General features: G+C 40.1%; 1 protein-coding gene across 1 annotated transcript; it reads left to right on the top strand.

The window, feature by feature from the left end:
* Nucleotides 1-311: 311 nt before the first annotated feature.
* Nucleotides 312-17,432, top strand: LOC109071372 (protein ELYS). The gene is made up of 36 exons (XM_042773648.1): nt 312-582; nt 2,616-2,741; nt 2,898-3,148; nt 3,365-3,545; nt 3,645-3,852; nt 4,136-4,252; nt 4,367-4,451; nt 4,562-4,712; nt 4,796-4,928; nt 5,011-5,192; nt 5,284-5,345; nt 5,425-5,553; nt 5,720-5,810; nt 6,459-6,548; nt 7,174-7,314; nt 7,406-7,510; nt 7,599-7,698; nt 7,876-7,999; nt 8,091-8,147; nt 8,246-8,392; nt 8,607-8,797; nt 8,897-9,041; nt 9,170-9,301; nt 9,412-9,559; nt 9,654-9,804; nt 9,903-10,010; nt 10,104-10,260; nt 10,391-10,606; nt 10,716-11,727; nt 13,207-13,297; nt 13,411-13,511; nt 13,594-13,856; nt 13,959-15,993; nt 16,084-16,193; nt 16,293-16,363; nt 16,571-17,432. The coding sequence occupies exons 2-36, from the start codon at nt 2,621-2,623 to the stop codon at nt 16,767-16,769; spliced, it is 7,605 nt and encodes a 2,534-aa protein (XP_042629582.1). The 5' UTR covers nt 312-582; nt 2,616-2,620; the 3' UTR covers nt 16,770-17,432.
* Nucleotides 17,433-17,523: the final 91 nt, after the last annotated feature.

Raw genomic sequence — 17,523 nt, 5'->3', positions numbered from 1 at the left:
TTAGAAGTGCACACAGTTGTATTATTATTAGAAGGGGTAGTATTGATTTTTATAAGGATATTTACTAGGCTTATTATTTAATTTATGATTTATGAGTGGACACAATTAATTTGGGATTTAATATTATGAAACCAAAAAGTGTTATTATTTGCACATATATGGTCTCGTGATTATGAAAGGCGCTCTCACGTGTTTTAATAAGTGACTGTAATAACAAATGTGCAGTCACCGATCAAAGAAAGGATATGAAAACCCCTGTAATTTCCCCAGTGCTTGAAATCTCGCGATACTCTTTGTGGCGCGGGATTTGGCTGGAGCAGATGAATGCGCAGAAGTCGTTCTGCAGCGCTGTAGAAATGGCGCCTGCGTTTAAGCAGCAGTAGTCGGCAGTTATAACGATTTGCACTGAACTCACGGGAATTCAAGTTTTCTCTTTGCTGCTGCTTTAAAGATCAACACAACTAGACTACGAGAGTTTATCCATACGAACCGAGTCCGGATTATGACCGGAAAAGAGTTGCCACGAAAGTCGTATTTGAAGTATATCCAGTTTTCTTGAGGGCCGTCATCGTCAGCGCGCAGGTAACGTTATTGTCTGTGCTCAATTTCACCTATCTGTGTCATATCAGGATATTCTAGAACATTGTACTTGTTTCTGCAGCTCTCTTTGTTTCTTAGCACTCGTTTAGGTGGCTTGTTGGGTGTTTAAGCTGTTGTGAGTTAGCCTCGCGCTGTGACCGTTAGCTGCCATTAGCTTGTACGGCTAATCTAACAGCCTGCGCGTGCTTAACTCACGCCACAACACGGCTATGTACGAGACCTTTTACACGCTCTATGTTTTATTATACACTGCAGCAAACCTTTTAAACTTGTCGTTGGCCTGTCGTCGTTGTAATTTGAGTCTCCTGTTTGTTTGTATATGCTTTGTTGGTAAAAGTAAGATTTCACGCTAGCGGTGGTTACTGACGTGCTGTGCTTGACAATAGTTTCCAGCAAAGGTTATATTGCAGATCATACAATAGTGTTTTATGTAAACTATGCAGGAGACCGCACTGAATGGACGCCTTTGTTTTGCTTTGAAAAGAAGCGGTTTATGTCAGTGATTATTTGAATGTATTTGAATGGACTTTATGGCTTGTCTGTTAAGTGACAGTGCACGTAATGACACTGCATAACGTCAGATTTATCATATATAAGTGATTATCAAAAACAAACATGACCGCAGACGCCTGTTGTACTGTTTAGTGTAATTTGCCTAGTATTTCTAATGAGTAAAACTGAGCTGTGAGCACTGATTTCAGGTCACTGTTTCTCCATGTGAGTCTCACGCATGGGTGGGACTGTAGTCTGCGCGGGCACGTGGATGAGTCCTTCAGGCTGTTTGCATTAGATGGCCATGCTTTTCCAGGGGGCAATATTGCATGAACCAAGGGTTTTGTAGTTTCACAGACTGTCAGGGTCTTCTGCAGACCTTATAATTACTGTTATTAAATCGTTGTTGCGTTTTATAATATATTATCGTCAGCAAATGTTCTTTTGAAATGTCATGCATGTTGGTTTTTTATGTAATATCCACAGATCCGTAAACTATTTAAATAGAGTAAAATAGCTGTCCTTGTGGGAGATCTTTCTGTAGTGTAGACATAATCATGTCAGACTTTCAGCAAAGCTTATGGGTCACGTATGTTTTTTCGAGATAGTGTTATCATGACTGTGCCACATATCTTAAAGCTGGTAAACATAAACATGAACTACAAGAGTATTACCATGTTTAATTTTCCAATCTCTTGAATAATTCACTGCACAAAATTAATTTTGGTTGGTACATACCTTGTTTCTCTGACCAGTATTTAATGTAGTGTATGTATTTTCTTTTTCCTTGTTTATAGTTGTGATTTTTGAGGAAGTCATGTGACCTGCCCATATCGGTTAATTTCTACCAAGCAGTGTTATTTATTTTTTATTTTTATACTGTATATTCTTAGTTTTATTCTTATAAAATATATTCATATTTTAAATTGTCGTTGATTTTTATATTTTCAATTTTAAACTTTTAGTACTTTTATGTGCTTGTCTTTTTTAAATATTTATATTTAGCTTTCATTTATTTTTATTTAGCTTTAGTTTTCATGTGAGTCATTCTCATTTTTAATTTCAGCTTTATTACAATTGCCGCAAACAGTTTTTAATTGTTTAATTTAGCAATAATTACACTACGACAAATAAGAATATTCATCAAAATATAGGTTGATTGGGTGTACAGCCCTTTAATTTATACATGTTAGCCTTTTTTCTTTTTCTTTCTCTACACTCACTGTACATGAGCTCATCTGAACAGACCCACCAGTTGATAAGCACTGTTTTATTGTATGTTTGGAGGAAACACAAATGTGGTGCATACATGTGTGCCAGCTGCTCCATTGGAGGCACAAAAGTGCTGACAACTGCTGTTGTGTATGAGGTTGTTCTTTGTCCAGAATGTTATCCGTGATATTTCAGCATGATTTTTGTACTAGGTTGAAACATTCTGTTTGTGTTCAGTTTCTTGAATTATTTTGTAGGCTTGATGTTTCAGGGCAGGCAGATTGATTTTTTAGCATGTGTTTTCTCTTCAGTGAGCATGCGTGACCTGGCAGCCCAAGTCACCAGCAGCTTGTTGCGCTTCCCAGAGGTGACGATAGATGCTCTAGGGGAGGATGAAGTTACGCTGGACTCTGTGCTGCATGGGAGATTCACTGTTGGTGAGTCTTGTTTTTCAGTGATGGCATGTCCTGCTTATGACTTGACTGCATGTATGAACCCATGTTTTAGGTTTTTCATGTACGTTTCCTAGGTTAATATTAGATCTTCAGTTCTCCTCTTGTATTTCACCAACGTCTCTTATTTATTGTGTGCAGGGAAAAATGGAGTGGCCTGGCTTGCCTGTGGGCCTCAATTGGAAGCGGTCCATGCCATTACTGGAGAGCGTTTCTCTGCCTACCGCTTCAGTGGGGTATCTGAGCACCCGCCCACGGTGTTGGCCGTGCGGAACTTCTATTGGCTGAAGCGAACAGGGCTGCTCATCGTTCAGGAAGAAGATGACAGCATCATGTTTCTTCATTATCATGGTATCTCCCGTGTTGTCAAGGCTGTGGTCATCCCAGGCAGAGTGAGTGCAGTGTTTTTTTTTTAGTTAACTACATTAATCCAGAGTGAGTGTAAATGAGTTTATTATGTGTTGTAGAATTCTTTGGTTATATAATTGATTTCTTAAAATGCACCCTGACTGTCAAATGTTTCTTGTAATTGTTCCACATCTGTTGTTTTATAAAGACACTACTATGAAGGATCATATGATTGAAAAGAATATCTGTTTCTTCTGCAGATCACAGCCATTGAGCCTATTGTCAGCTATGGAGGGGCCAGCGCTAACACACAGCATCTACACCAGAGTCTGCGCTGGTTCTTTGGTGTGGCTGCTGTGGTCACAGATGTCGGTCATGTTCTACTGGTTGATCTCTGTCTGGATGACCTGTCCTGTAGTCAGAGTGAACTGGAGGCTTCAGGTGGAACTGTTATATCTTTAAACAAAATCTTTCGTGTCAACTAAAAAAAAAAAAAGACATTCCATAATCTAAAACTATTTTAATTTGTTTTGGCCACAGATCTGGAGGTGGTCAATAAGTCTCCATCTGAGATCCCACGGTTACGGGAGGGTGTGACGCAGCAGGGTAGACATCTTTGTCTTCAGCTCAGCAACCCCACAGGTACTGGAGCGACAGCCCTGCAGTACATCCAACGCACCAACCAGCTCGCTGTGGGCTTTTCAGATGGCAACCTGCAGCTCTGGAACATGAAGTCCCTTAAAAAAGAGTGAGTGAAATACTTAAAAGAAGTGTGACCTGACTTTTTTTCCCATTTAAAATCACTTCTTTACAATCCACTGGAAGCTCACATTTATATCTACCTCCATCCAATCAACAATCGGTGGATAGAACCAAGTCCCCAGCCTCTGTTTTCTTTTTCAGTGATATAATTTACTCAAGATGTGTCACGTTACTGAAGAAAAGATCTGTTACTACTTCCGTTTCGTTGCTACTTTAATGTATTGATGCACCAATGAATTTGTTTCTGAACACGTCCTCTTGCTCTCTAGATATCACTCACAGCTAGAGGGTGGCAGAGTGCCTGTCTATGCATTTACCTTCCAGGAGCCAGAGAATGACCCACGGAACTGTTGCTATCTGTGGGCAGTGCAGTCTGCACAGGATCAGTGAGTTTGCCATTTCATGTGCTGCTATCATAATAGGGCGACATAATAAGCTGATTGTTTTGACTTTGTCTGGTTATGTTTTGATTTTATTCTGGTGTATTTTTGTCTTTGCAGTGAGGGGGATGTAGTCAGCCTCCATTTATTACAACTGGCCTTTGGGGAGAGGAAGTGCTTGGTTTCAGGGAAAATTATTTATGAGGTACGGAGTTATTCAGGATTCTCAAATTTATTTGAATGTTACACAGTTTTTGTATCTATATACAATGTTCTTGCAAAATATTAATTCAGTGTGTGATGTTTGACTCTCAGGGTCTGGAGTATTGTGAGGAACGTTACAGTCAGGACTTGAACGGTACAGCGTTTCCTCTAAGAGCTCAGGCCACCAATGTCCGTCTGATCAGCTGTCAGACCATAGAGAAGTTTCGCCACCACCCTGATCGTGATGACAGCATGAATGAAGGTTTTTAAATGTCCAAATCATACTTTGCAGGCTGATTGATTGACATTGCATGTTTTCTATAACATTTGTTTTCTGCTTTTTAGTGGCATCTCCTGATACAAGTGTGTCAGTTTTCAGCTGGCAAGTTAAATCATATGGACAAGGACAGCCATCGACCTTCATAGGTGTTTTTGACATTAACCGATGGTACCATGCTCAGATGCCAGATTCATTGAGGTGGGTATGTTTATAGTAAATGTTAAAAGTGCAGTCAGTGTGTTGTAAGGGAAATGAAAATAGACTTTCTCTTTCCATTCAGAACGGGTGAATCCTTACGTAACTGTCCGTATCTGGCAGTGTGGTCTCTTGACTGTGTGATCGAAACAACAGCTCCCTGTACTCTGTTGGACATCCTGATTCATGAGCGCAGTCTAAGTAGGGGTCTGCCCTACACCTGTCCTCCACCGGAACAGTTCTTCAATCCCACAACCTACAACTTTGGCAAGACATGTTTTTTTTATATGATCTTATATTGCATGTATAATGGCTGTATTTAATATGTCATAACCTCTGTATTCTTTTTCTATTCTAGATGGAAGCTGTTTGCTTGATGCTGGAATTGTGCACTTTACTTGCTCTGGCTATCAGAAAGAGGTTAGGGTTTGTCCCTTTTGTATACTATGCAGAGTCTTTACTGTTTTTGGTCCGTTAAACTTTTTCTCTTTACTCTCAGACACTGAGCTACTTGAAGAAGGTGGCACCAAGTTTAGGTGACAGCATTTCTAATGGATACTCACGCTGTCTCATGTCTGGCCTCCTATCCTCTCGTCTGGCTGATGTCCAGCCCTCCAGCCTCTCACAGGTATCACACACTTTTATTTTACATTATACAGCTGTAACAACACACTAGTCTAATTTGTTTGCTTATTAGCTTAATAGATTTCACTCACATGTAGAACTACTGGTATCAGATGATTTATACCAGTAATGCACATTTGTTTATTGCATACATTGTAATTTGCATTTAGGAAGAGCAGCTTGATGCCATCTTGTGCACTGCTGTGGAGACGAGCTCATTGGGACTCATCACTGGCTGTATTAAACAGTGGACCACTGAAGGTGAGGATGAGAGAAGTAATGCATTTGTAATCTAGAAAAACTTTCAGTACCAATAATTTACACTGCCGTTCAAAAGTTGTAAGTCAGAGATTTAAAAAAAATAAAAATAAAAGTCTGATATTCTCACCAAGGCAGCATTTTTATTTGATCAAAAATACAGTATAAGCAGTAGGGATGTGCGGGACTAGGTCGCTTTTTTTTTCCTTTTTTTTTTTTCCTTTTTTTTCCCCAATGTCCACCTAAAATTAAATGATGATAACGCGAGGCAAAAGTATGGCATAATTGTGACCTATTTTTAGCGGAATTCATTGAGGGATTTGTCAGTGTGATTCATAGATTAAGTATTTTAAATGTAGGCTATTATATACACGGACGCAAAATGTTTTTTTTTTTTTTTAAACCATCTTTTGGGGGTTTCTTGCTTTTAGACTAGTCTACTAGTCGGATACAAAACTTCCGTTTAAACGACAGTCAAATTAGTCGTCGCGCACATCCCTAATAAGCAGTAATATTGTGAAATGGTATTAAAATTTAAAATGACTTCTATTTTAATGTATTTTCAAAAATGTAATTTATTCCTGTCATGGCCAAGCTGAATTTTCAGCAGCCAGTACTTCATATAACTTTCTGCCAAATTTCTGCATGCAGAGCAACCTGGGTCAGCCGTCAATCTGCGCTACATACTGGAGTGGGCCTGGAATAAGGTTGTAAGCACCAAAGAGGAATTGGATGAAATATGTGAGTTTTCTACACCAATTTCTCTAAGTATAATCTTATTGCAAATTCAAAGGAGTGGTTGATCATCTTTTTTTGAAAGCTTGATTGTGTTTATGGTGTGCAGTGTAACGTGTTTATGCTTCATTGTAAAAAAAACACATTATTTTCACACATTTTACCTTTATTCTACACTATTGTTTCCATTCTTGTCAAAACTGTCTGTTGAGTTCCTGGTTCTGTGAAGCCCCTCCCTCAGAAATACACAATGGTCTCTGATTGGTTAGCGGGCTCAGTGTGTTTGTGATTTGCCGAGTGCACGTTGTCCGGAAACGTCACGCCCCCTTACCATTACGGGTAGTTGCATGTTCCCGGGGGAGGGGTTTATGTAAACATCAGGGTTAATGATGTCACAAACCCAGGAAGAAGCTCGTTGTTGTCCCTAACAGCCATTTTTTGTGGTCCTTAAACAGTGATTTTTTTAAAATGAAAATATCTCCCTTTGCATTAAAGGGAGAGCGTCGTAACTTCACAGACGTTGTTTATGCTCTTACAGCAACATTACACACTAACTAAAGTTCAAAAAGTGAAATCATAATCAACCACCCCATTAACAGCATTCTGATCGCACTTTTCTCTGTTTCTCCAGGTGCTCCGCTCTTTGACAGCTCCGCAAACTTCACGGATCCTCAGACGCTGCAGCTCCTACAGCACAGTCAGCGCTTGCTGGCAAACCTCAGCACCATTTTCCACTGTTTGCTAAATGAGGCTCAGGAGCTCACACAGAAAGGTGTCGGAGTGTTCACAGACATCACACTGTTTTGTGCTGTTATATGTGAAGTTGAAAATCGCTAGAATAACTTATTTTTGGTTACTTGCAGGATTGATTGGACTCATGAATAAGTGCATGGTGTCTAGCTTGATCTCCCAGTACGCTCAGGTGGTCCTGTGGTTCTGCCGGACTGGTCTCCTTCCAGAGGGCTCTGGTATGACCTTGTCCAAAGCTTCGCTCAGGTTCTTTAAACACATCTGTGCATTGCATATGATGAACTTAAAATGTTAATTTGTCAACAGATGATGATGATGTGCTGCAGATATCAAGGCCCTTTTACAGTCATTCTATTATAAAGAATTACTACATCAGCCAGAGGGAGGAGCTGCGGAGACTGGCAAAGTAAGCGGCTGAATTTCCAAGGAACCATTGGGCTTTTTTTTTAATTTACCATAATTTATATTGTTTTAAGAATTTTTGTTATTTGTTCATGATTATAAAATAAAGTGCATAAATAAATATGTAATATAATTATAAAATGTCTCCAAAAGTCACATTATCATATTGTACCTCCAATAGGGACAAGTGGTGTGCAGACTGCCTCATGATTGATGGCCTGGTGAATCAGTGTGGGGAACGCCTTACTGAGCTTTGGAAAAGGGATGAGGGTGGAATGGGACAGTATCCTCCCCCGTCACTTCATGTAAGTTAAGACTTGTTGAATATGTTTATACAACGTTCCCGCCCCTTAACTGTGCTTAGTTTTAATCTTTTGTGATCTGTCCCTGGTACAGGCCTTGCTGGATATTTACCTCCTGGAAAACATTGAAGAATCTGCCAAACATGCTATTGTATCCTTTTGGGGTTCTTTACTCTAGTACATCTTGCCATAAATATTGTGGTGTTTGTTGTTGGTTAGGAAAGATTATTCCTTGACTCAGGCTCTTAGGTTATTTATTTGCTACTGGATGTGATGTACTCGTTTCCTAATAAAAGTGGGGCATCCGTGGAGTCTTTTCCCACAGCATTTGCCATTCCCATTGGGTTGGTGAAACTGGTACAAGGCCTGTGGTTGCTAGATCATCATGATCATGAGGTATAAAAAAATTAATGTTTTTATATATTATTAATTTGTAAAGAAACAATTTGATTTTCTTTGATTTATGAATGGTGACAACAGAAAAGTTATGTACTAGCAAATATGAGAGCTATATCAGTTTAAACACTACTTTTAGTGTATGCATGCCAGAGGTGCTTACAACATGAGACTTAATGAATAATTTGTTTTGAATGGTTTTCATCTCCCCCAGAGCTCTCTGGAGCTGCTGTTGCACCCAACCACCAGTCACTCTCTGTGGAACTGGCAGCATGAGCGTGTCCTGCAGGCTTTGATGTGCCAGCAGAAACACAGCATCGCCCTGCGCTACCTGCATGTGATGAAGCCTCCCCTGTGCACTACTAACCAAGCCAAGTTGTGCCTCTCTGTCCTGCTTCATAACAGGTATGTTTGTAGTGTACCATTGTTATTAATATGTCAGCTTAAAGTGGGCTCGTTTGTAGTTGCTAGACTCTTTCCCCTGGTTTGTTTTGGGCTGACCAGGTGTATTGTGGAGGCCTGGGCTTTGCTGAGGCAGCACTGTAACAAATTGAACATGGAGGAGATGATGAAGTTTCTTTTTGAGACCTGTCAGGAGCTGGGATTGATGAAAGAGCTGCTGAAACTGCCCCTTGAACTTTCAGAACAGGTTTGTGCAAATCTCTATAGCACTTAATATTTAATGGCTGTCAGAATGGCGCATTACTTTTTTCTTTGGAAAGTAGTGTATTTTATCACTGCTTTATTTTTAACTTTAATTCAAATATGTCTGTTTAGGAGTGTTTGGAGCGGTTCCTTCAAAACACCGGAGGTTTCCAGAACCGGGAGCTGCTCATGGTCCACTACCTCCAACAGGCAAATTATGTGCCTGCACTTCAACTCAACCAGACCCTCAAAGTGAACCTAGCAGTATGTTCAGTTTCATATTATAGTCTACATCTCTTTTCCATCAGTTTTATTTAAAAAAAAAAAAAAAAAAAAAAAAAAAATCATGTAATTTATAATTTTGTTGAATTCAGGCTGATCGGGATCCTAAAATGAAGGAAAGGTCAAATACAAGAAACTCGATTCTCAATCAGTATGGGAAGGTTCTTCCTCGGGTTCAACGGAAATTAGCCATTGAACGAGCAAAACCATACCCACACCCTACTACGATTCACAGAGAAGGTACTGATGATGGTCATACTCACTGAGACAGAGTGTTAGAATTTGTTGAAGTTGTTAGCAATTGTCATTTATCCTGCTTTTCTCTCAATCCTAGTTAAAAGACCCCAGCCTCTGTCAACTGTAGCAAAACGTTCAGCCTCTGAAAATGTGATGACCAGATCAGCCTTTATCAATAACGTCTTGTCAAAGATTGAGGAAGTATGGGTTGGCAAGAACACCACTCCCAGTTCATCTCCTTTCAAAAGGTATTATACTAAGTAGTTTTCCCTAACCTTCATTTGAGATGTTTTCATTTTAAAATCTGTTTTGAGCTTAACTTTTTGCTGTTGGATTTCTTGTGCAGCCCCAAAGAGTCAGAAATGCAAGTGCCTAGTCTACATCCTCCCTCTCCAAATCAACCTGAGGCCTTTGTAGGAACTCCCATTAACATGCTAACCAAGAGAATGTCCAGGTAAAACCGTACAAGATTGGTTTTAGTGTGTTATAAGTTCCTTTATGTATGTCTCAAAAGACACTAGTAACATCTCCCTTGCTTTGTCTCCAGGCTTCTGGACTTGGTTGTGCAGCCATCTTCCCACAATTCTCCAGAGAGCTCTAATTTGCCTGGCACTCCTACAAGGTCCATTACCTCATGGGCTGGTCCGAAGAGTGTCAGCAAGGCTCCTGAGCTCAGTCTGCTACAAACTCCGCAAGTGGTGAAGGTGAGACCCTATGGTTAGTGAAACATTGCACAAAAGCTTATAGACACATTTGTGACTTTAAATGTGCTGTATGTATTTCCTCAAGTGTTGAAAGAAATTACCCACTTCATTATAAACATTATATTTTTAGAGAGCTCGAGCTTTGGCATCTGGCCCGGTTTTCTCAGGCTTCACCCCACAGTCTATTTTGAGGAGCAGCCTACGTCCCACTCCTGTGGCCACCCCTTCTGCCTCCCCAGGCCGATCAGTCACTCCTCCTCTCCGCTCCAAAGAGAGCCGCATTACCTTCATAGAGGAGGCTGATTCTCCAGAAGCTCCCAAGGGCTCTGTCCACTGGAGCAATGGGGTAACATGCCATTTCTACATCTAAAATCAAATGTGAAGATGACCTTTCATGAAAAGGAATTAATGAAAATATTAGATTTTTCACTAGATATGGTTGTGGTTCTTTACAGATTCCGATAAGCAGGGAGCTCAATACACCTAGGATATCTTCCCTACCTCCTGAAGCAAGTTTTGCAGCCTGGAGTAAACATTCAGATGCTGAAGAGGAAGAAGCAGATCTAAAGAGGATGTACATGCCCTCACTAGAAGAGAAAGAGAATCCTGATGTGGAATCTGACAGTGGATCCTCTGTCAAGGAGATCCCTGCATCGGAGTCCAAACAAGTGCTTCCCACTCTTGTGCGACGGCCTAGTCTGGGGCAAGAAGCAAGTCTTGTCTCCAATCAGTCCGATACCACTCTTGAGTTCCATGATGCTCCTGCTCCTGAGGATCTTATGGCAACACAAGCAAACAACAGCATGGATCGGGAGGTGACCATAAGACTTCCAGACACTTCAGTGGAACGTATGCCTCCTGTAGAAGAAAACACAACTGCAGAATTGCCCTCTGTTACGCTGTCTGAGGAAGAGCTGAATATAGCTCAGAAGAGTGATACAGAGGAAGACTCGCCCCATGGAAAGAGACCTTCAGAGACACAAGAAGCCCAAAGTAGGTGTGAGAAGCTTAAGGTGCATGTTGATATTGTGAACGATGTGAGGGAAATAACTGAGGAGCAGATTGAGGAAACTTCCGAAGCTCAGGTTCACAAGCCGGATGTAGTTATGGTGCCAGGGCTTGTTGTTTCAGTTCAAGAACCAAGCTTAGAAGCTTCGGCTGAGATTTCTAAACATCAGGAATTCCAGGAACCAACTGAAGTTGAAGAGTCACAAAACACATCCTCCATTTTTGTTGAAGCTCTCAGTCTTACTATTGAGCCTGTGAACCAGTCCATGGAGGAAAATGCTGCTCATGACACTATTGATGAACCAGCTGTCACCAGGGTATCAGAGGCAGTACCAGAACAACTAGTTAGTGAGGCTTCTGTAAATGAGATTCCAGCAGTTGAGTTGGTGAACCACGAACAAATGACTAATGAACCTGAGACCAATGAAGAATGTAAAGAGGAATCTATGGAAACCTCAGGTACTTTATTTTTTTTATATTTATTTTTATAACATGCAATACCTTTCAAAACTTTGGGGTCAGTAAGAGTGTTTTTTTTTATATACTATAAAAAATTATGCCACTTTCAATTGCATTAAAATAATTGAAATTCACAGTAAATATATATAATGTTACAAAAGATGTCTATTTTAAATTAATGCTGTTCTTTTGAATTTTCTTTTAATGAAGAATAAAAAAAAATTGGGGTTTCCACAAAAATATTAATTATCTCAACTTTTTCAACATTGATGATAAATTTTTTTTTTCTTGAGCACCAAATCAGCATATTAGATTAATTGTTAGAAATTTTCTGATTCCGGTTCCGTTTAAATTAACTATTATTATGTTTTTTACTCTTTTACCTTCATTGAATGTAGTGTTGCTGGAAGGTAGTAAGTAATGTTGAGTTATGCTAGTCCATCAATCGGCATGTGCTTCAAAGTTGTTGTTTTTTACACTATCAATTACATTTTGCTTTTCAAACAGGAATAAGCTGCTTGGACAAATAGTCCGTTGAAGGCTAAGACACTTGTTCATTTCCGAAAATTAATGAAATATAAACTGTTATATTTAATGTCTCTAATGTAATATAACCATGTATACACGCACTCCATAAAGCCCATATTTTACAAATAATAATGCAGTCAGGAGATGGTGTGATGCAATGAGTGGTTTCCACATTTTTAAACATTTAAAATGCATAAAAATAAATATTTTCTATCACTTTATCACTCTTGAAATGATACTTACATAACAATAGCAGTCTATTTATTTAGTGGTACAAGTTGAAGTTAGTATGTTAATGACAATATGGGACAAATATAATGTCATTTAGTGGTGGCAGGTGCAGCGTGCTGCTGGTACATGTGCAGTCAGACAAAACTACGTGCACAGTTATCAAAGGCGCGAGTGTGCGTATAGTCGTGGGAAACTATGTGTTCGCGGCGTGTCATTGGAAACTATGTGGTCAGTAAATAGAGGCAGTGTGGCGTTTCTGTTATTTGGTTTGTGACATCCTTTACAGAAATGCTAAATTGTCAGAACACTGGCGGAAGGCTGCTCACAGCACTTGGTCACGTGTCACACCAGAACCGTTTTCGGAACCGAAACTTAGAAATTGCTTACGGTTCCGATTCTTTTCAAAAAACAGATCCGGTTCTTATTCAACCGGTTATTGGTTCCCAACCCTAATCATGTGACACAAGACTGAAGTAATGGCTGCTGAAAATTCAGCTTTGCCTTTACAGGAAAATTTGCATTTTAAATTGTAATAATCTTTCACAATGTTACTGTTTTTACTGTATTTTTTTAAACGGATAACTGCAGCCTATGTGAGCATAAGAGACTTTCAAAAAGTTTTAAAAAGTTCTGACCCCAAACTTTGAAAATGTACTGTAACTGTTTTTTTAATAATTGTACTGGTAGGAAGTTAATGTCTAAAATTGATTTATATTTCAGATTTGGATGCCTTTGTTGAACAGCATTTATTTGGCCCAGATCTGTCTCCAACTTTAACGCGGTCCAGTATTAAGGAGGGATCCCTCAAAAGGTGCTTGTCAATGACTTGCCCATCATGCTTTCTGGGGTGCTGCTTTGTATAGGTTTCTCATGTCCTGCCATTTTACCTTTTTGACTTTTGTCGGTTCTGTCTGCACCCTACAGTGAACCAGGTTGTGACATTAAGGAAGTTAATCAGCCCACTTCTGAGAATGCAGCAGATCTGAAAACACAAACATCAGAACCTGCTACCTCAGAGTCCAGATGTAAGTCCATCTCAGGTTTAACATTATAGTTAAACAACATGGTAACGATCGAGATCTAACCTCCATGTAATTCTCCAAATAGCTGTAGTGAGTTTGAATGACACCGATGAGCTCTCCAGTGCCGAATCTTCAGAGGAGTCAGAAGATGAAGTAGAGTCTGCAGATGAGAAGGTGGAGGACTCGGGTAGTGAGGTTGAGATTATAGATGAAGTAAAGGGTAATGGCAGGAGTAACCACCAGCATGCTCCTGCCCTTTACATGGAGGAACTCCCACCACATGAGCAGTACCTCCAGGATCAATCCAATGCGGTGCTGTCACTGGTCACACCTGACGCACAGCTGAAAGTAAGTGCATCATTTGAATCTTATTTTGATGTTAAAACACTGTGACCTGTTGTACATGGACTTATTCTCCCATTGTTATTTTGTTTTTGTTTTTCTCTGCAGGTTCTAGACACTGACATGCCAGAAGAAGAAGGTGAAATGGTAATGGTTGGCCTTGGCCCTGCAGATCCAGATGAGGAAGATGCAATGTGTTATACGGAGCTTAAGCCATCCACCACTCTCCTGGTGCCTGTAGAGCTGGCTGAGGAGCAGCATACTCATCTTGTAGATGGAGGAACTTTACAGACCCTCTGCAGTGCACCAGATGGTACAATGCCAGAAGAGTCACATGGCTTCACACTCATGCTTGATCCAGAAGTGGAGGAACTGCCTGACGCTTCAGAGTTGGACCATAATGCAGCATTACTACCTCTTCTTGTGCCAGAAGAACCTCAGGATGTGGAGAAACAGCTTACAACTAACTCTGAGGTTGTCATCTTGGAGCATATGGTTCAAGTTCCAGACAACAAATTGGAAGACATAAAAGACTTGGTATCAGACATTGAACCTGTTGTCACTGGTGTTCCTAAAAATGAAGACCAACCAGCTGAGGTCCTCCAGACAGTTGAACAAATAGTCACAACAGAAGCAGTGCCTTCTCTTCAAGAAACAAAAGAACTTTCCAATGGTGATTGGCTAAAATCTGGTCCTCGCAACATGCAGGAAGAATCTCATATTCCTATTCATGGGGAAGTATTTGAGTCTTCTCTGCTAGAGAAAGTCTTGCCTTCAGAAGAGCTTTTAGGTAAGGTCAATGAAGTTTCTACTTTGGACACAGAGGTGTCAACCATTGCAAAAGACATTTTAGCTGAGTCTAACCAAATAGACACTACACCTTTATTGACTGGAGAAGTTGAGGAACTTTCCACAACCAAACAAATGGGAAGGCCTAAGTCGCCAGGAAGGCCAAAGTCACCAGGAAGACCCAAGTCACCTGCCAGAACAAAAGTTGAAAGATCTGGAAAAGATATTGAGGAAGTTTTGGAGAACATTAAAGAGGTGCAACACAGCCCATCACGGAGAACTAGGAAAACCGTAACATTCCCTGTACCCAACCTTGATGCGGAAAAGGATCTGACTGAAGAGGAACATATGGATTCTCAAGTACCTTCAACACCAAGACGTGTTACAAGGAGTGGCAAGCAGCTCCAAGACTATCAAGTTCCTGTTACACCCAGAAGAAGCTCAAGAAAAGCAGATGCAGAAAAGTGTTCTAATGAGAATGATCAAGACATGCCTTCTGAGAAAGTATCAAAGCCTGCCAGTCCGGCACGAAAGACCCCACAGAAAGCTACACCTAGGAAAGGATCCAGAAGAACCAGGAGCACAGTGGTTGATGATGATGATGATGATGATGATGGTGAAGCCCTGTCCACTGACAACTCAGAAACACAGGTCAGACACACTACCAGAAAATCCCAAGCACAAATCACTGAAGTTCCAGAAGCTCATCAAGAAGTCCCAGAGGAGACGATACAGCCTGCCAAAGCACGTAGTAGTCCTAGTAGGGTTACACGCAAGTCTACCAGAGGGCTAGCTTTAGAAAGTTTCCAACAAGATACTGCAGAAGAAGCCACAACTCTAAATCAACCTCTTAGAACTCCTCCAAGAAGCAGGAGAAAGACCGTGGCTGGCACTGCAGAAAAAGTGAACAATGCAACCTTTATTATTGATGATGCACAACTTCAGAGTGTTTCAAGACGACTTACAAGAAGCCGGCACTGGAATCAAGGTGAGGATCTTGACAAAGAAAGACCTGATTTGACTCCTCTGAAAGTGGAGACTGAAGCTCAACAAGCTGATGCCCTTGTAGAGCGACTCAAAGACGAGGAAGCCCCGGAGGAGAGTGTTCCTGTTGTAACTGAAATTATACGTGCCAAGAGGAGACCCACTAGATCAGCAGCACCTCCATCACAGAATGAAACTCAGTCGGCAGACATTGAAGAATCAAAATTGGTGGTGTCTGATGAAATACAGGAACATGCAAGCAAGTCACTTGCAAGTGCTAGACGTACACGGGCAAGCAAGGTGTCTGAACAAAACTCTACGGCTGTTGACGAATCAGTTACTCCCGTAGCTGACCTGAAAAAAACTAGAGGTAGTCAATATTTTAATGCTTCGTTTAGCAGTAATTTACAACACTTTAATACGCCTTTAATCTAATTTATCTGCAATCTTTTCATTTTAGGAAGGAGAAAAGGAACTGTTGTACGAAATGAAGTTGAAGTTCCAGAGGTTTTGTCTCCTGTGCCTCAAACACAAAGTTCAGGAGATGACGGTGTTCCTCAATCTAAAGAGGTAAGCAGGTCTTCTATAAAGTTTGAGTACCAAAGCATCTTTCGTTTGTGCTTCATCACACTTTAAGCTTCATTAATTCTTCCATTTTGTTTTTTTTAGGAAAATGGCCCTATAGATGACGTTGTAGTTGAAACTGAGGTTGTTAAGCCCAGAAAGAAGAGGACAACCAGGTGAATGGCCCATGTTGCACAAAGTCCTATTGCTATTGTAATATAAGAAGAATGTTTACATGCATGATTATAATCAAAGCAGGTTTTTGCATTTTTGGGCTACAATCTTAATCTGCCTGTCTGAGTAATTGAGTAATGTATTGGTTGTGCATCACTTTGCTTTATTTTGATTATCTTACCCTAATTCTTTTGTCTTCTTTTCTAAAGATCAAAAGCTGCTCCAGAGCCTCCACCTCCTGTTGAGATCAGTTTTCTCTCTCCCCTCGCCAGTCCGGCTGAACCGATCGCTAGAACCGAAAAGAGAACGGAAGAAAAGGAAACCCCTTCGCTGAGGATGAACCTACGCCGCAAACGCATGATGGATGCCATTTTTCCTAAACCTGTAACAAGGAGGAAGAAGCTTTGATTGTGAACTGTTTAATTTGGACTCATTTCCCAATTTGATTTCTTTTTCTGCTCTCCTTGCTTTCTAAGAGCTCTACATCCTGCTGTTTTCTAATTAAGATAATCAGTGGATAATGTTTGGAATAAATAAGCATCTAATTTGGATAAATAAATTTTGTATTATAAATTATGCTATTTACTCTAAAGAACACTGAGGGACTTGAGCACCAAAAAAAGAGAGGTTTAGTTTTTAAATGTGTTTCTGCTAATTGATGCAAATGTAAATAGCCTTTTAGGTATGTTATAAATAAAATTTGATACTTGTGAATTATTTTGTTACTTGTCTTGTTTACAGAAAAGACTGTGCAACATGTAAAGTCAGATCAAACAATTATAAGGTTTATGGTTGTATCACTTGGGAGACAGTTTATATAGGTGGATATTTTACACTGGTTGAAAGTGTAATAAAATCATCCATATTACATGGATGGACTTCTTGCTTTGATGCTTGGCACTTAGTCTCCTCTATCTTGAGGTCTTAAGCTGGTGAACACAGTGTTATTTGTTCATTGCAGACAATAATGTACATTTATTTTCCTTCAAATGCATCAGTTTTATTTTTAACTGCATTGTAAACTCCTTTGTAATGCCTGTTTGCTTTCAAATACAGAACAAGAATTTAAAATCTTTGATGTATTGTAGTTCTTCATAGAGTTACTGATTTGACCCTTTTACCACAAATGTTTTCCTGCAAAACCGTGAAAAAGCCATTCAAA

The sequence above is a fragment of the Cyprinus carpio genome, chromosome A17, assembly GCF_018340385.1.
Source record: "Cyprinus carpio isolate SPL01 chromosome A17, ASM1834038v1, whole genome shotgun sequence".
NCBI classification, from domain to species: domain Eukaryota; kingdom Metazoa; phylum Chordata; class Actinopteri; order Cypriniformes; family Cyprinidae; genus Cyprinus; species Cyprinus carpio.
The sequence above is the reverse complement of the archived record's forward strand: the minus strand, read 5'-3'. Positions and strand labels throughout refer to the sequence as shown.